This window comes from Sturnus vulgaris, chromosome 7 (genome assembly GCF_052056855.1).
Source record: "Sturnus vulgaris isolate bStuVul1 chromosome 7, bStuVul1.hap1, whole genome shotgun sequence".
NCBI lineage: Eukaryota > Metazoa > Chordata > Aves > Passeriformes > Sturnidae > Sturnus > Sturnus vulgaris.
This window is the reverse complement of record NC_142249.1, coordinates 7,581,312-7,601,326: the sequence shown is the minus strand read 5'-3', so window position 1 is coordinate 7,601,326 and position 20,015 is coordinate 7,581,312. Positions and strand designations below refer to the sequence as shown.

The following is a 20,015-nucleotide window of genomic DNA, read 5'->3' as shown; positions in this document are numbered from 1 at the left end:
GGAGCGGCCCCGCCCCTGCCCGCGCGCGGGCCCCGCCCCCGCCTCACAGCCAGCGGCCCCGCCCCGCCGCGCGCACGGACCGTTACCCCCGCCCCGCCCCCACCCCGCGCATGCGCACCCGCCACTCCCGCCGCGGGAACCAACCGCCGCCCGGCCCCTCCGTGCCCCCTGCGCCTCACGGCGCCCCCGCCGCGTCGCGCCCCGCGCTTGCCTCCGCGTCCGGCGGCTTCTCCGCAGCGGCGCCGCCGCCGCCGCGGCCGCCGCGACCTCGCACAACACGGCGCCCGCCACGGCTCACACTGCCGCTCTTGAAGAGTCCGCGCCCAGCTAAAGCGCAGCGCGGCGGGGCGGGGCCTCCCCCGCTCCTCAGGGGAGGAGCGCGGCCAATCCGGGGCGCCGGGGGGCGTGGCTCGGGCTGGGGGCGTGGCCGCCCGCCATTGGCGGGGCCCCGCCTGACGCGAGGACACCGCCCTCCCCTTCCCCCCCCACCCCGCGCGCCCGGGCCGTGTGGGAGGGGAGGGGACTCGCTCCGGCCAGGTTCAGCTCTTAAAGCCCAGCATGGGTAAAGAGCTCAAAAACCCTCCTGAACACACACGTTCCAAGGTACCATCGCAAATAAAAAGCCTTCGAGTGCACCTGCATCGCATTCCCTCCCTCCGAACTCCCCCTCAGCGCCCTGGGGTGAACGCGGGCACAAAGGAAGAAGCCCCGTTTCCCTTTCTGCGGGCTTTGAAGTAACCGCAGGCAAGCGTGAGATTGCATAGAAATGCTTTATTATTATATTTGACCAAAGTAATTAAAATAAGGCATTCCGGGTTAGGTGTAAACACAGAGGTAAGCTGCACAGCAGGTGGCTGCTGCACAGGGAGCAGGTGTATGGCAACAACAGCAAGAGTGTCAAGTTCTGCTTCTCAAGGGGAAGTACAAATTCAAAGTTACATCAATATTTAATTTTGTCCATTTGTTAAGAATATGGCTTCTCTCGAGATTTGATTCTGAAAAGTGAGGTTTGGATTCAATACAATGGGTGCAAGTCCCAAGACCAAGCTGCTCAACGCTCCAGAGATAAAATTGCCTTTCACTACTGCAACTCTCAGCACCCAGAGTACTCCGTGTTGTACAAAGATAACATATTCATTAAATATTAAATATCCTGCATGTGAGCACACTGTTATTACTAACATGTGCTCTAAGTGTCACTTCCTTTAAATTTAGAAGATGATACAGCGCATTTATTTTACTTACATTCTGATGTCTGATTTTTTATGCCATATACTAATATAGAAAAGGATTCTGCACGACTCTGCAAAGTAGTGAGCATCTGCCCTACTTGTCACTGACGATGTCTCTAGCAATAAGTTCTTTCATTATTTCGTTGGTACCACCATAGATTGGCTGAACACGGGCATCCACAAAAGCTCTGAGGGAGGAAAAAAAAAGGAAATATTACAAACATCACCTCAGAATGAACATACAATAAAAAAAAAAAAAAAGCACTTTATCTTTAGATCCCTCTTTTCAATGTATACTCTTCTCATTGACAAAGTAATTCTTGTTTTCTAACAGGCTTTAACTAGAATATTACAACTTTCCAGGGTGCTGTGCACCAATCAGGAACTGGGTCAGTATATCTTCCTTGATTGTTTATAGTGTAAAGTCTCCACTATTACCTCTAATTAAACAAAAAAATAAAGCCCTATAAACCCAGCCTGCTGGCCTTCCTTTAATAAGATGGTGCAGATCACTCACAAATTACACTCAGTGAAAACATGGAAGAACAAGTTATTTTAAAGCAACACTTCATACTCAATCTATTTAAAATTTTAAAAAACATCTAAATCTACTTGGTTAAAAAAATTAGCTTACTTATGACAACTGCACAGCAGTTCTGTTTTTGCTATTTCTACTGTCAAATTACCATCTCTTTGATTTTTTAAATAAAAAACAGCACCAAAATCCCTACTTAGTGTGTCACATGGCCTGTAACTTCACAGATAATACACAAGGATATATACAAAAGCTCCATAAATGTCTCTAAATTTATAAAGTCAGAAAAAAAATGGGAATGGCAAATTCCTTTTTCTACATATAAATCTCATAACTTTTTTATTTTAAAAGGCAAAAAAAAAGCTGAATGAAGCCAGTTATGCTCTTGATTTGACAATTTGATACTCATTGGTATCTGATCAACATGTTTTCTTTACCTATATGCAATTAATTTCAGATAAAACAAACTAGCTCCCCTCATTTCTACTTTTATAGTTTTGCTTCTGTTTTTTTCTTCTAAAAAACCAACTTATCTTTTGTGGAAAAAAAACCAGACAATAATTGCTGGACAGCTTATGAGTTATTTGGAGAATCAAAACAATTCCTGCAGACCTCTGTACAGTAGATTCCCTTTCAATGAAACCTGATGGGAAAAGCAATGGTGAATCACTGCTAAACACTAAATACCAAACACACAGATGCAAAGGAAGTGCCTCATTTAACTTTGCTGGTGATCTTTCATCATACAATCTGAAATGTTATACTTACTTTGCAATTGGATACTCCCACATGTACCCCCATCCTCCATGCATTTGTACACACTGAGTGGCTACGCTGTTTTGGAGATCAGAACACCTAAAGGATCAAAAGGAAAATCTGCTTTTAGAAGGACATGATGTTGCAAAACATTACAAAAGATAAATATACGTTAACAGGACAAAAACATAACATGATGAGTAAGAAATAAATACTGTTCTATTGAATGCATTAAAGGTTTGTTCCCTTTATGGTACAGCTTTCAGAAAAGGAAAGGTTTCAAAACAGACAGGCTTCTTTACCTTTCTCACAGGCCAAGAGAATTCTTTTGTGAAGCAAGTTGATAGAGTCTCTTTTCTTGTCAAATCCCTCAGCTTTGTCAGAAATTAAGAATAAACCAGGCTTCCCCCCACCACTACCACTAGCAGCACACCAGGATACTCTTTGAGCAGAGCCATCACCTGGGCATAATTTATTTTCTGCAATAAACTTTTCCAATAGCCTTTTCTGCAATAGACTTCAATTCTAAGACACACTGTAATTTTCCAACAGCATTTGTTGACTGCAAAATATGGATTTAATAGCAAAAAAACCTAAATTGGACTGGAAGCTCAAACTGTAGTTAGAAGAGATGTAAAAAACCACTTTCTAAGCATACAGCTTTCAGTGGCAACAGAAGAAATTAAAATGACAAGCCAATTGCTTTCTCCTGGAAAAATGGAATCATTTTCCCCAAACCATCCCTTCATTCATTTAAATCCTTACAGTTTATTGTACCAACTGTAATTCTGCAGCAGTGAGTTACTGCAACTGTCTTTCCGAAATATATTCTCAAATTATCTTAGGTATGTACCACAACCTGTCACCACAAGAAAAACCAAACCAAAACAAACCTACAGACTTCTCCAGGTATGAAAAAAAAAGAGATGCACAAACCTGGTTTTAAAATCCTTTAAAGCTCTAACTCAAGTCATTGACTATACAAAAAGTTTGAAGGAAAATTCAAGACTAGGGAGACTCTCCTAATACATTAGAGAATAAAGCAATTCTATATACAAGCATTTTCTAGAATATTTAAGTGGAAGGGTCACAGGGACTCCACTGGGGAAAGAGAAAATCCACAACAAATCATGATGGTAAACAGCTGTGAAAGTGAGGGAGTTTCAAAAGCCTTGTTTAGGGAAATTTGTTGAGGAAATGAGTCTGCATATCTCAGCTGGCATTAGTTGTTTCCTCCTCCTCAAAACTGAATGCCTCTGCTTCTGTACCTGGTACTTCTAGGCAATCACTGCCAAGAATACCACTCAAAACTCTTCCTTCCATTGTAAATATTTCTGCTCATTTCCTCCACACTTATTTTGAAAAGTGTAAAACCTGTAAGCCTGTGATTCTTCCACACATTTCTTTGTTCATGTCTCGTGTGGTTTTTTTTCTCCCATCTTTGCAACAAGCTAAAACTCTATAAATTCATGTACCACTGCCTTAGGTGTTTCCAGTTGTTTTTCTCTGGTAAAACTAAGCTAACATATACCACCACCAAGTATGGGGTGAGGGAGAAGAAGTTCTGGACAATAAAGGACACTGTTCAGTCACAGTTACAGCTACAGCTGTAGCCAACTATTTCTTCCCAAAACCAGATAGCTTTGAAAACTGGCTAGGCCAAACAGCTATTGTTAAGTAACATTAACTAAACAGTATCATAGAGCTTCAAATCTATTTAAATTTGGCTCCAAATTTTTGCTTTAAAAAAAAACAAAAACAAAGCAAACCATATACCCCATTAAAAAAAACAACAAAGAAAACCAAAAAACACCCAACAACAAATTGCTAACAATAAAATGCAAATTTTTGTCTAAATACCAACAGAGCACTCACTTTTACTTAAAGCTAAAGCAGAGGCATGATCTTGTTGTTAATGGAAGCCTATTTGAAAAGTATGCCTTTATTTTGAAATCGATCAGGTAAACCACCCCTGGTTTTCAAAGTAACTTGGATTTTTGTCGACCACATCATCCTGCAAGTGACACTTGCAGGTGGCAGCAGGCACGTACCAGTACTTAGCCATGGAGGCTGTGGCGGAGTCCAGCCGTTTGTCTGCGTGCAGCTGCAAACAGTTGTCCATAAAAGCTCGGGCCACGCAAATCTGCGTTTTTATTTCGGCCAACTTGTGCTGTACTGTCTTGTTTTGGAAGTGGATAGAGAGGGTAGAGGAAAGAAATAGAGTGCAGTTTAATACTTTAAGTAGAAAATGCAGCAGTTTCCAAAAGAATTGCTGTTAGAAATCGCTGTTTCAAACATCAGAAGACACACCATACTTGCCAGACAATTTTGTATTCACCTGTCTTATTAGACAAAGTTACTGCTCTTTACTTCTCAAAGTCAACTCAAAACACAAATTTAAGAGAAAAAGCACAAGAGAAAGGGAAAACAAATTCCTAGAGAGCATGTGGCAGGAGGCCTGGAGTGCTCTGTCACACTCTGCTCCCTCTTGTGAGGGAACATCCTTTTACTCTGTATAGCCATGAACTTTCCCAATTAATAACATTTCACCATCTATTGAATGTTTTTTCTATGTATTCTTCAGAGTTTAAGCCACATGCAAAGAGACTGAAGCAAAAAATTAAAAGAAAGTTTAAACCATCAGAAAGCTTTTCAGCACCGAGTTCTGTCACACTGGAAAAGAGGTCTAGATAGAAGAAGTAAAATCCATCAGAAGGTTATGTAAAACCAGACCAGGCAGGCATTTGACCACCTTCTTGTTATTCTGGTAGGGAGGGTGATAAAAACATCACCCACTAATGAAAGTTCTTTCTTATTTCAGTTCTAGAAATATGTATTAAAAAAAAAAAAATCTTGCTTCCCTTGACAATAAATATACTGGACCAGTGTACTACTACAAGGAAAGAATTCATTTCAAATGCTGTAATGTGGCATGGCTAAATGAATTAGCCCTAGGCAGAGCTCTAATTGGAAAGGATTATTTATAATATGCACACTCAAGTCATCAGCAACAAAAAAAGGAAATTGAAGAGATATGCAGAAATTCATTATTTTGGCAAAAATACTATACTTTATGAAATTTAAAAGTGGCCTGCTGGTGGCCTAGCCTAAAAAAGGAGATTATTTTGGAGATCTCTGCACAGTAAACTACTACAAATAGGAAGCATCCCCCATCTACATTAAAAAAAAAAGTTAAAATATAGTTATTTTGTGTTTCAGTTGCATAGTGCACATACTAAATTCCATGTGGAATTATGGATTCCTGAAAGTTAACTTTAAAAACAGATGTAGATCATAATCCCCTGAAGGATATCTAGCATTCCAACCTCTGAAAGCTTCAGTTCTGATGCTCTTCACAACTAAGATTTGAGCTTGACAAATAAAGTGTCAAGATGTAGAAATGGATTTTTTTGTTAATTGTTTCAAAAGTATATCAAAAAAAGAGGCAGCCAACATCTTTAGCCCATATGAGTCAGTTCTATCCTATAAACCAAACATGCAGGAGCTTGGCCTCCTTCAGCCCTAACAGTTAATGTTATTGTCAGGAAAACTGTAGTAAAGCAATCCTGTGGAAAGCAACACCTATTTTATGGCTGCAGCTGAAGAGTGTAGGCACAAACATCTCAAAACTCAATTACCTACCCCCATCAGGAGTGAGCTCTGCCCACAGAGCATGACCCAACAGCTTTTCATGCAGTCACACAAGCACTCAGGCTGCTGCTGGCTGAGGAATCTCATTACAACATTCATGAAGCACCTCTGCACCACTCGGGCAACAAGGTCACTGCTGGGAGTCCCCTGCTCCAACATTCTCCAAAATCATTTTTCTGCAATGCTCTGTGTCCAGAGGAAGACAGTACCTGCACAGGCAGCCCCCAGGATTTCAGGCACAGACAACTACAGGCAGGTGTATTTGTATTTTTAGACAGGACCCTGTGATTAGGAACCTCTGGCAGTAAAATGCAAGCCCAAGATCAAGAAGGGAATTGATATACTTCCTGCCAACCTATTTCCCTCTCAGAAGCAGCACTGCTGGGACGTTACCTCCCTAAGTCATAATATGCCTACATTAAGGCTTTTCTGGTGCTTCTTTAAAATTACTATTTTTGCATTTCAAAAATGAACAATGGGCACAGGGGCAAAAAACAGCAACAGCCCAACAGTGAAAGCTTTGAAAATGACCAAGTGACCCTTTCAAAACAGCCCAGTGATTTTCATTTGGTCATTACTTCACATACTCAGCTGGACTCAAACACACACTAGAATCTGTACACAAGCAGCTCAGTTCTTACTCACCTGCAAATGTGCAATTGTCTTCCCAAAAGCTTTTCTCTGCTTCACATAATTCCTTGTTTCTTCAAACATGAATTCACAGCCAGCAAGAGCCATATCAGCAATTAGCAGTCTTTCCTTTTGAAACACAAATTACAGAATCCAGTTGAATTAATCCTACATTTCTCCACATCAGATGCACAATTAGGACACAGATGTTCAGTGTGGTTCATTAAGGGAGTGGGAGCAGAAGTCACATAAAATATCAAAACAGACTTAATGCATTACTGAAATTAATGAGTAGGACAAATGCCTTGCTATCTAAAGCTCACTTTTAAGTATTTTGACAAAAGCACAGACATATTTTGAAAAAATGCCTCCTTGTCCTCTGAAATAATTCCAAAAATTTCATAAACTGAGTTATAAACCAGCAAGGTATTTTGGCAGCTAAACAATTTCTTTACTTTGTTATATGAACAGAGTTCTTTAATATGTTTTTACTTGCAGAAAAGCTAGAACAGCACTGCTTGTTTCTTGAAAGAGAATGCCAAACGAACCAGAAATGTCCAAGCTATACTTAATTTACTAAGCAAAGTGCTTCCATACTACAAGGAAATGCACAAGAAATCTGTGGTATGTTCCCTTTAATACACTACTCTCAGGTTTTTAATAGCTGGGTTGTTGATTAAGACATCTGTCTTTGAGCTGGTGGGATATCAAAACTTCCAGCATTGCCCAAAGAATTCTACACCTAGCACTGTGTGCTTCAGTTAAAAAATTCAGCAATATCAACAAAACATTGCACACAAGACTGTCAGAGACTGGAAAAGATTGATGTCTCAAGACATTTTGGGATACATGTGTGAGGGTAGGGGGTCAGGCTGGGTCCTGCTCTGCACACCACCAGCCCCAGCCCAACCCTAGAGCATCACAGCCCTGCAGTGTCCTCTTGGAGTCTCTACCTCATTATCACCAGAACTCAGGAGTGTTGGTAGTTATATGTGTGTTTTTCTGTATTTTTTTTCTATCTATCTTTCTCCCTTTCTTTTTCTAATTTTCTTTTCATGGAACGTTTTGGGTAATGTAACATCGGGCAGGTTTAAAGGTTGCTAAGTTAAACAGACTAAGTTAATGCTAAGGTGTTTTATGTTAATTGGATGTTGCATTACATCCTTTGTCAAATTTCCTTGATTTTCTATATTTTGCCAGTAAAATGTGTAATTTCGACCTCTTGAGAATATCTGGTCGCTATTTCTCCTGTGAGTTTAACCCATAGAAATGTTTTGGGGTTTTACAAAGGTAACCCACTTCAGCAACCCAGGTGGCTCACCACAATACATGAACTTCAGGACTAATGACAAGAACTGTGTCTGTATTCTTCCTGCAGACAGCAAACACTCACATTCCTTTACCTGAGGGAGCTCTGCCATCAGATAGTAGAAGCCTTTGTTCTCTTTTCCAAGCAAGGCACTGGCTGGCAACCGCACATCTTCAAAAAACAGCTCTGCTGTGTCCTAAGAGGATTTGGAATGCAACAGTTGAGAGTGACATTCTCAATAAACTAGATTTTCCCTATTGTTTTCTTGCCATTGTGCACTTTAACTTGAAATCCCAGATTTAGCCTGGAAGGATCCTCCAGAAGTCATCTAGCTTACATCCTACTCAGAGCAGCTCCAGAAAAACAATCAGCTGAGGACCTTGCCTAGTTAAACTTTCCAAAGCTCCAAAGATGAAGGCTCCAGGACCTCTCAGCCTCTGTGCAAGTATCCTGGTGGATTTTTCCTGACACCTGCTAAGAATTTTCCTTACTGTAACTTTGTCTCCTTTGCCACTCTCCCTTTCACTCTGCTCTTCAAAGAAGGATCAGGCCCCACCATCTCTATAGATAAACACATCAGTAAGGTCCTGTTCTTCCAGGCTTCTTCAGAGTAAATGCATCCAGCTTCCTCAGCCTCTCCTCGCACATCACACGCTTCAGACTTCCATAGGCAAAATCAGGATACATGATTGCATGTTTGTGCTCTGAATTCTAACAACTAGAATAGAACCACAGTTCCATCTTACATTTATTTAGCAGTTTCCAGGCATTAAGTGGGTTTAGACTTTCTCCAAGCCTATTGCATGAGAGGTTGTATGAACTCACTTGAGCTTTCAGGCCGATTTTGTTCAGTTTGCGTCCTTTGATGAAACCTTTTGTTCCATTTTCCACCAGGAAAAGGCTGATCCCATGAGCGGGGGATCGGGCCTCCCGGTTTGTAACTGCAACCACGATCACCACGTCGCTCATCCAACCATTAGTGATGAACACCTGGGAAAAAAAGGCAACTCAGTAAAAAGCAAGGTGCATAGAGGTTAGAAGAGATCACCAAGCAGCAGAAAGTAAAATGACATTGACACTTTCAAAGGTGAACTGAAAGGCAAGGTTCAATTGTCCAGAAGAATTTCAAGCTTTTGACATTAAGTGCTCTGGAACAAGGCAGACATTAATTTGAGAAGTATTGTGTGGGGCAGAAGTGTGAAGTTAAAGAATGCACAGATCTGTTTCTTTTGTCTGTCCCATGATAAAGAAGGAATATGGTATCAAATGTAGATAATTAAATAAACACAGAGGTTCTCTCCTCTAGAAATTAAATTAGTAAGGCATAACACTCAAAACTATCAATGGCTTTTTGTCAGAACTGCTTACTATTAGCCTGCAGAGCAGCTGATGAGCCTGTCAAATGGATCCATCTTAAGTCCAGCAAAAGAAAGCTTTCTGTCCTGTTTGGCTTCAATTGAGTGGCATGAGCACCTTTTTAGCACCTATACATATATATCTGCTTGCACACATTCTCACCACTGAAATTCTGATAAGACCAGAAGTCTCTATCAGTACGATGTAAGCAGCAGCAGTACAAACGAAGACTAAAACGTTTCACAGCTTTCAAAAAATGGTCTGTTGAACCCTCCCACCTCAACACTATTTCTGCCTTCTTATTTTTCTTTTTTTTTTTTTTTAATGAAAAAACTGCTTTGCCACAGCTTGACAGCACAGTGAGAGCATCTGATTGCAGCTGTTTTGGGTTTTTTTCTAACAAGACAAGCAAGCTCCTGAATAAAGATTCCACAGCTTGCATTGTGGCAACACAAGTTTTTACTCAGGCCACGGAAGATTTCACAGCAGTAGTGTATATATTTTATTGTTAAACATCAATACCAAGAACCATACTGCTTATACTACAGAGCACATTTTTCCCTTTCCTTCACAATTTAAGGGAAAATAATTAATAATTAATAATAAAAAATAATAATTTTTAATAGGCTTATTTGAAAGCTAGGGGAAAAAAACGAATATACAAGCCCTCCTATAAATCAGTTTGTAAATTGCCTGCAACAGACATATCTCAAGACCTATTAGAAAAAAGTAACTGGAACAAAAATCCCACCATAAAACATAACCCACACAAAAATCCCAAAGCAAAAGCAAAAGGATTGGGAGGAGATGCTGAGAGCAGAGAACATCCTGCTGCATTCAGCTACATGTATTCAGTTCCTAAAGCCTATGAGCAGTATGTATGCCAGTGCCCTTACCTTACTCCCATTAAGAATCCAGTCACTTCCATCTTTTTTTGCATATGTCCGTATTCCCTGCAAGTCACTAAAAAGAAATTCAAAAGGTCTTTCAAAAAACCATTCCAGGAGCTGCAATTTGTATCTTGAATTCTATCCAGTACAAAATAAGGCAGATTTTATATCATCCAGACATGGGCTCAGTGAAAGAATAGTGAGACATTGTGAAATAGCTGAGTGTAACAGAAACCACAAGCACACTGTGGAAAAGGATGATAAATCCATGCAACCATACAGGAGCATGAGGCCCCATTTCCCCATCTCTGCTTGTGGCAGGTGGTGTAATACAAGCACTGACATCAACAGGTCAGCGTCCACCTCAACACAACACATCCATAGCAAATGCCAGATAAAACCACATTCTCTACACAGGCTCAATCCTGATCAGGAGGCTTTGTGAAAAGCCATGAGCAACATCTGCCATTTGTAGGAACATGACACCCACAGGTTTTGCACTCCATGTGTCTCTCTCTCTTTTGGAAACTGGTCAGATCAGATCAGCAGTGTCTACTCCAAACATGTGCAAGGAGAGACATTTCTCTGAAAGGATTCAGAGGAAAGAAAAACAATGTGTTCTGTTCAGAAAAAGCTAATAGTAAGGTCAAGTCTTCTTTACCAAGGTATGTAATTTCCTGCTGACTATGCTTCAAGTTGTAAGTATGTTCATATGACAAGCAAGTTGGTAATTATAAACTCAGACTGCAAAAGCAAATAAAAAACATATTTGCTCAGAGTGGGACAATATAGAAATAGATTCTGAGCTACTGTCTTGAAATGACAAAGCTGTAATAAAGTAATCTTTAACAGGTTTTTCAAGTCTTACCTATAATGTAGGATAGTCTAATCTGTAAAGTAACTAACCAGGAGGCTCAGAATGCTTTTCAACTTGACAAATCAACAGCAAATAATGTTGAGACCATTGTTTTAGTATTTGGCTTACCTGCCAGCCCCAGGTTCTGTCATGGCAATAGCTCCAATGCACTTGCCCGTAACCATTTGGGGGATAAAGTGTTTAATCTGTTCTTCAGAGCCATAGTTTGCAATGTAGGGCATGACTATATCTGAATGAAGGCTGAACCCTGGGCCTGTACAGTTAACATACATCCTGGAAAAAAATGGGAGGGGGGGAAGTTCAGAAAAAAGTACTACCAAAGACTTGAACACTGAACTTGCACAGTTACAACACAGACCCAATAATGAAGAAAATCCCACTACAGAGAAGTTTCAGAAATCTTCTGGCACTTTTACCATTATGTATAGAATTTAATTTCACAGCCAAATGGGTAATAACTTACCAGGCTAAAAAAAAAAAAAAAAAAAAAAGAAAGCTTCCCCCAGTCACAAAGCCAGTGTTACTCAAACAATGATCCAGAACACTTAAAACAGGAAGGATTTACATATGTGTAAACTACCCTTTCCACAGGAAAGATAACATCATTTTCTGAAAGCAAATGTAGTCCATAATGAGGATAACTTATGGGGGAAAAAAAATACATTCACAAACAGCATGAGCATTGAAATTCTTCCTGAAGCATGTAGTACTCACTGCTCCTCCCAGACGATGGCAGAAGAGAGAATATCTGCTCCAATGCCTCCATGTTTTTCAGCAATAGCAACACCCAGCAAACCCTGCTGTCCAGCTTTTTCCCAGAGCTCCCTGCTCACTTGGCCATCCTTCTCCCATCTGCAAAATGGACACAAAGCCAGGGTCACGCACAGAACCCCCCACCGAACCCCCCACATGCTGCTGTTCATCTGTCACAGCTGCTGCTTCACCCTGGAGCACCAACAGACAGTGTGAAGGTGCACAGATAAGGATATGTCACAGACAATAAGCAGTGGCTTAATCACAGAGTTTTTAATCTTCAAGTCCACAGATGACACTGGCATTACAGGGACACCAACTGTAAAACAAGTTTCAACTCCTGCTTTCAACGTGTAACAAGATTTCATTAAGACTTGTTATGACTCTTACACCAGACTGGGATTTAGGCAATTTAGCCCCAACCATCTGGATAATCACAGGCAGGTCTTTATCCTCCTAACATTCCATTTACAAATGCACATTTACCCACATAAAAATGAGTAGAACACATCAGTATCTTTTGCCAAAGACTTCAGTGCCAATGAAAAATGCTTTATCAGAACCAAATTATATCATATTAGTCAGTTTTGTATAAAAATCTGTCCCTGTGCACTTCTTAGAGTCAGTACTGTATCTTGGTAAATTACTGCTTTAAGGTACTTTCAAGTTTGTGTAAATAAATAGTTGAGGCTTATCTGCTGACAGTTTGCAAACTTTAACACCACAGAAATCACTTGTTCTTGGAAAATTAGTGCCTCTTTATGGGGTTTGCAACTCAATAGAACGTTGGATGTCCAAGTTTTCTTTTTTAAAATGCCTTTTTCTTAAAAAGGCACAATTTTAAAATTATATGGTAAATAGATTATATCAGAGATATTCTTCTGACACATCTGTGTGTAGCAGAGCTATACCATAGCTATTTACTTGCAGTTAATCCAGTATCTTATTCTACATATAAAACAGAATCACAGAATGGTTTGGATTGGAAGGGACATTAAAGGTCATCCAGTTCTGACCCCCCTCCATGTGCAGGGACACTTTTCACTAGCCCAGGTTTCTCCAAGCCCCATCTAACTTAGCCTTGACCACTCTCAGTGATGGGGCAGCCATAGCTTCTCTGGGCAAACTGTTCCAGTATTTAATCTAATTAAATACCATTCCAGTAATTAATTAATTCACAGAGCTTTTGCTCCTAAACTGGAAATCTTTAATTTTTTTTTTACCATCTTTGTTTTCCCCCTCATCACCACTGTCAGGGACATTCCTGTCTTTACTTCACTCAGCATGAAAGCTGCTTCTCCTCACAATAATCCACAATTACATTCACTGATACTACATTTGTATTTGACACTCTTCACCTCAGCCCAGACAACTAATATACTGTGCCTGAAACCTCCTTGTTTGCTTGAAAGGTGTGAGAACAGAGTGACTCATTGGCCACTGAAGTGATGCAAGAGCATAAGTTTTTGATCCAGCCTCCCTAAGAAATTGTTGTGTCAGCAAGAGGGCAAATAGGATCTTCAACAACCTCAAGCAGAGCCAATACATGTACACAAACCTTGCCTGGAAGTCCTTACAAAATAAAATGAGGGAAAATATAGACAGAATAGGACTGTATAGTGGAAGAGCACACTACTATAAGGTTGTGGTTTGAGGATTTAGAAAAACAAAACAGTCATCAGCCCTGCTGTAAGCCTCCTGCTGCTCATTCCTGCTCCAGAGCCATGGTGCTCCAGCCACTCAATCGAGGCACCTCAGCCATTTGTGGATACACACTTGAGCTGTGGCAGGATCCTCTCATCTAGCACAGCAAGTTCAGAATAAGCCCTTCACTATCCCTTGCTGTTTTCACTTCAAGTAAACCAGGAATTGCTTAAGATACTAATACAGCTTGACACTTTCGGTTCAAAACCATACCCTGAGTTAATTTCTTTCCTTTTTACCACTATAATGTGATTGGATACAACTAAAATAAGGGCTAAAACCACCCTCCAGCTCCAGTTCAGTGGAACTGCAACACTTCTACTCTGCACAGAAAATGCACATATTTCCAAAGAAACAAAAAATTAAGAAATTCAAACAAAGATGTTTTGTGAACTTTCTTGGTAATACATAATTCACCTCACCATGCTACATGGACTTGCATGTAGCTGCAAAATCCACTGCAAGAGAGACAGTAACACATGATCAAAGCCTTTTTTAGTGATTATTTCCCAATAGTCTGGGAGCTGAACTGTCCCCCAGCTCTACCCCAAAAACATCTGTGTCAGTTAATCTTAGAGGAAGGAAAATGCTGCTGCAACTGTAAACTGCATTTGTCTGCTCATGGGCCTGAGCTGAGAATGCCAGATTGCCCACACAGGAGCTCTAAGGATGCATTCAGTTTTGATTATGTGTGATTTTCCTTCATGCAACTCTTTCACAGGTCTGTTTTAATTTAGTGAATTTTAAATAGAAAGCTTACACGTGAAAACTAATAACATTTATATCCTGTTGTATGGAGAGTAACACCACAGAAAGCATTTTGGGGAAAAATGAGTATTGGCAAACCAAGATGTTTAAGAGGTTATCTTACTCTGCATGAAAAGGCAGCACTTCTTCCTGAAAGAACTTCCTGGCACTCTCCCTGAAGATATCATGGTCTGATGAGAAGATCCTCCGAGTGCCTATATCAACCAAAGTTTTAGCAGAAGATGGTTCCGGGCGCTTTGTGCCCTGCTGCTCTGTTTGCAGAGGACTATAAAAAGACAAATTAATGCATCTGTTAGGACACAGGCACCCTATTTGCATAACCCTTTTAAAAAGGGAGGAAACTCCCGTGTTACTAAACACAGCTCACATCCCAACTCTGGCACACCATTAGGTTTAAACAATACCCATGATAAATACAAAGAACTAACATACACGGCACTCCACTGGACTATTAATGGAGGTAAAGCAAGGCTGGTTTGTCCTTAACACTTAAAATAAATTTTAAAAAATATATATAGGTAAAAGAATAAAATTATCCTAATGAAAACGTACGTAAAAATAAAAGAATGCTTCAACAAAAAACCCTGAAATAGTGGTAAATGTCAGCAGTAGAAACCACACAAGGAAAGCATAATTATGAAATGAGAAAGAAGGGGTTACAACACTTTTGTAGGGGTTTGGAACATCAAGGATGACATACTACTTTAAGGCTGAAATGAAAATTCACCTCTCATATTTGGCATTGGATTCTTGGACTTGCTCTTATTTTATTGCCATGAAACAGAAATTTTAAATACAGAGCTGAGTACATGGAAAAGGCATTGACTTTTCTCAAACTATTTTGTTAATCTCTCAGTTCCTTCACACATAACTGTGTGTATTCCTACAGAACTCAGCTGAGCCTATGCTTATTTGCTCTGCTGTAGAGACAGAAGTCTTTATTTATTACCACGTGTAGTCACTCAGGCTCTGCCAGTGCGATAATCCCCCTGAAACACAGACTCTACTTCTAATAATATTTGGAAAAAATTAGTATTTTGTACCCTCAAAGCCAGACACACAGCGACTCTCTCAAGAGCTCCACCTTATTTTTAAAGCTCTTTAAGATGATGTTGAGCTTTATCTAAGCCCAACCTTTTGTTTCATCCAACATGTCGCTCCCTTATTCCCAACGACAGTCCCGGGAAAGACAACCCGAAGGTCCGCAGCAGGTGCCATCCCATTCCTGCCTTTCTGCTCGCCGCAGCCGCCCAGCCCGGGCGGGGGAACGCGGTGCCCGGGCAAGGTCGGGCTGTCACCCGCTGCCAGCACGGCACTGGCTGCTGCCGGGAAGTGGAGCAAAGGTCGGCAGATCACGGGGATGGATGCGCTGATGGAAGCTCCCGGGGCTCGCCCAGCCCCAGCCGCCTCCTGCGATGAGGGCACGGCCACACACACACACACATACGTGCACATACAGCGCCCGAAACGCTCCCGCTACACGTATATATACACACCACACTCATCCCCACCCTCCACACACACACACACAGCCCCCAGCAGCTCAGGCTAAGCTATTCACCCCGCTCCTTACGGAAGCCGAGCTCAGCGGCGCTCAGCCACCCTGAGGGATCGCTGCCTCCCGCCCCGGAGCTGCCCCCCGCGGCCGGCCCCGCTCACCTGGGCTGGGCGGAGAAGGGCCGGCAGCCGGCGGCTCGCAGGAGGCCGCGCAAGCGGAGCGCCCGCGTCGCCATCTTACGGGACAGGGCGGGACAGGAGCGCGCCCCGCGAGTTATCCCTGCGCCCGCCTACCTACGGTGTCAGTGTCTTCCGGGCTGGAGGCGGGAGCACGCTGAAACGTCCGTATAATTAATGTTTTTTTGGTGTAGCTTTGCAGTCACGTCACGGAGGAAAACGGGAGCAAAGGCGACAGCCGGACGAAGGGGTGGCGCGCTGAAGGCAGCTTGTGTGGTGGCACCCGGCGTGAGGGACGACCCTGCGGGCCAGGGCTCCGTCCTTCTCCTTCAGAGCCCTCAGGAAAGGAGCTGACCCTCCCCGGGGCGGCATGGCGGGAGCCGAGCCCCCTCCCCTGAGGGCTGCTCCTTGCCGCCATTTTGCCTTCGTGGGCCCGGCCCTCCTGGTGTCGATGCGTCTTGATTCACAGAACCTGCCCACCAAAAGAATTTAGCACGTGGGGAGTTTTGTTTGTTTGGTTGGGTTTTTTTGTTGTTGTTGTTTTGTTTTTTGGGTTTTTTGTGGGCTTTTTTTGTTGTTTTGGTTTTGCTTTTTTTTTTTTTTGCTTGCTTTTTTTGTGTGTGTGTGGTTTTGTTTTGGTTTTTTGTTTGTTGTTTTGGTTTTGTTACAAATGAGAAACAAAAGTCTCGATATTCAACGAAATTTAGATTGCTTTATTTGATATAGAAAGAGCAAGCAGTGCGCTGGGGAACGTGAGGATCACACCACTCCACACCCCACCGAACCTTGGTTTGCAGCCTCTACTTGTACTGTGGTTTCTCGTTGTAATCGATAATTTTTGGTTTTTTGATGTCATAATTTTGCCAGGTAAGCAGTGGCGGTCAAATAAACATCCTTACACAAATTCACAAAGCCTCTGGGCGATGGCAGTCTCACAGATAACCACCAGAGAAGTTCTGGAAGTCTGGTCCTTGAGATAAGCAGCATTGATCAAACAAAGGCAGGAAGGGCTATTGGGAAGTCTGATTTTGCAAGCTGGTAGTAGATACAACTTATTTGGAAAACATAATATTCATAACAAGGTGATTTAAAACAGAACGATTTAATAATATATGTTCCTTTATGTAGTGTCCATGCTTCACTTCACACCTTAGTATTCTGGTTTACACAAACCCCAATACTTTTGTGATTAACATGAATCTTTTATCAATTATCACAGTTTTGTGGTGGTTTTATTTTCTTATTTTTTTACGTGCTGGTTCTCTAAATTAGGTGGTTTATGATTATCGATTTTATTATTATTATTATTATTATACCCTGTGATCATCCTTCCCAAAGGATGGAGGTGTTCTGAATGTTGCCCATCGAACAGCACCAATTCACACACTGAAGCAAGGTATTTCTATTGTTTTATTCTAGTAAAGTATTTGCATAAAGCAGGAAGCTAGGTGGTAACCCATCAAAGGCTAGCTCCCCATTCATCAAAGCTTTGCACTGCTTACAGACTTTAACAGACAAAGGCATACATTTTATTACATAACCTCTTTATTGATCAGTACTCAACCCCCTATTTGCTAGTTTTATCTCTCATTTCTCATACAAATTGTTCCTCATGTGCAGTTCTTCCTTTTGAGTAGGTGGTCGATTAGCCAATGGTCACAATCTCCCACTGCCAGAATTACCTTTCCTCTAATTACTGCAATGCTCATAGCTGTACTGATTAACAACTAAAAAAGAAAAAAAAAAAAAAGCAAAATTTTACTCAAATCACATCTTAGGAGGCTCGATATCAGAGCAGGCATTTCTTTAAGGAAGAGCAAACCACTGGAAGTGGGGAGAAGGATAAAGATAATATAATTAGCTATGCATAGAGATCTGATAACTAATCTGATATCTAGAAAGTATGTTACCAAACATCATTAAATATGGGGTTAAAATGATACACAGTTCTCATAACTGGGGTTTTACATACTTCCCTCACTTCCTGTGTGGTGGTGTGGAGCTTTCAGGAATTACCATCTGGAGTCATAAGATGACACATCAACAAAAAGGAAGTTTTGGACCTTGATGTTTGTTGAGAAATAAAACAAATGCTGACAAGTCTCAAAGTGCAATGCAGATTGGACCAGAAGATATTTTTCAAAACTTCACAATTCTAAACTAATACTTTATTGGGAGTACAAAATCTGTTGAAAGAATGCTTGTGGTGTTGGTGGTTTTTATATTGATCCATAGTCTAAACCTGTTGCAAAGCTTTTTAACATATGTAAAAATATTTTCGGCTGCTGCGTTCCTACACCTTAAGCCAGGAGATGGCACTAGGGGAATAGCTATTCCTATGGATGAGCCTGTCTGGAAGCAGCAATGCCTCTCGACTAGGGACAGTGTTTTCAGTGGGACACACTGGCAATACACAGATCTGTCTGTACTTACAGACAGAAGCATCCAGTTGCAGCCTGAAAACCTGTCCTGTTCTTTCATCTGGGAGTCTGATCTCATATTATTATATCAGAGTAGGCAGGAGGGAACCATACAGGAGCAGTTGAGAGGAAGAAGTAAAAAGGAGATTGTTGTGAATTACTGAACTTGGATGCCTAGAGGGAAAATTTGGCTGTGTTTATGAGCTCCTGTCAGGTACAACCTCCTGGAAAGTGCCTTCCTTAAGCTGGTGCGGGCTCCTGGGTAAGCCCAACACCTTGGTCATAGTTAGCAAGCAGGAGGCAGACAGGGAGATTTGCACTCCCAGGGATGCCAGGGCACCCAATTTACAGTCTTGGTAGTGTTGTTGTAGCAAGAAAATGTGGCAGGATATATCCCATACCATATACACCTATCACTATAACAGAGATGAGAGATGGTAGATCTTGTCCTAAACCCCAGAAAATTAAACTTTGTCCAGGCTTCAAGGATCAGTTCCTGGGATCAGGAAATACTTTAAACAGACAGTGGCAATCAGATTGACATTTGGCATTCTTTGAGGAAGAAGGGTGGCTACAAAAAATAGGACATCAAGAACAATATTTTTCCTTTTAAATGTGCTTACAGAAAATAGAGTAGATGTAGATACTGCAACAGGACATAGACAAATGCATTGTTGCTCTTTACAGATGCTGTTTCTAGTTCAGGATTGTGTTTTTCTTGCAACAGCCTAATGGGTCTTTACAGAGACACAGCAGAGCCAGGGTTAAGTGACAGTACTGTACTCCTTCCTAGCCCTGTCAGGTCCCTGCACCTCTGTTTTTCCTGGAGGCACAGTCACAGGCTGGAATCTCTAATTCTCCTTTTCTGCCATTCATGGTGATGCTTTCTCTTTGTTATGGCCATGTCCCACACCAGTACATGGCCTGTCCCTCCTTTCTGAACTCTGCTGTAGGTGGCTCAGGTGAGGATACTATTTGCCCTGGGTTGTTGGTGTAAATTGTCCCGAATTAGTAGTTCTCCCCTACTGGGTTAAGGGAGGACTTTGTCCTTGGACACTCCAAACTGCAGAGATCTGTTACTCTGATAAACACTGCTACTCCTGTCATACCCAGAAGTAACAATATCCATTCCTCTGGTATTACTACTGTTGCCACCAAGTCAGGGGGCTCCCCTGCAGTGTGTACAGCCCTGACCTGAGGACTTTGTGACATTTGGGCTTCTCTATGAATCGGTTTGGTTGAGCAGCCTCTGTTCAGCCACCCACTTATGGCTGCGTTTTAAATTATTTCCAGTGTTAGTACAGTGCTATTGCTACAGCTGGAAAGGATCTGCATTCTCTTCTGTGTCTGCTTTGCTGTGAACAATGTCTAACATGTTTACTACAGTGAATGTAATTTAAAGCATTATCATGCTGAAAAAAATGCACTTGGCTTACTAAATAGCAAGTAAGCAAATAAAG

At 41.6% G+C, this 20,015-nt stretch overlaps 1 protein-coding gene across 1 annotated transcript; it reads right to left on the bottom strand.

The window, feature by feature from the left end:
- Positions 1 to 751: 751 nt before the first annotated feature.
- Positions 752 to 16,240, bottom strand: ACADL (acyl-CoA dehydrogenase long chain). The gene is made up of 11 exons (XM_014882010.2): positions 16,121 to 16,240; positions 14,565 to 14,726; positions 11,951 to 12,088; positions 11,345 to 11,509; positions 10,366 to 10,432; positions 8,939 to 9,103; positions 8,208 to 8,309; positions 6,820 to 6,933; positions 4,575 to 4,702; positions 2,536 to 2,622; positions 752 to 1,420 (listed from the first exon to the last, which is right to left on the bottom strand). Exons 1-11 carry the CDS (start codon positions 16,192 to 16,194, stop codon positions 1,327 to 1,329), a joined length of 1,296 nt encoding a protein of 431 aa, XP_014737496.2. The 5' UTR covers positions 16,195 to 16,240; the 3' UTR covers positions 752 to 1,326.
- Between the last annotated feature and the right edge of the window lie 3,775 nt (positions 16,241 to 20,015).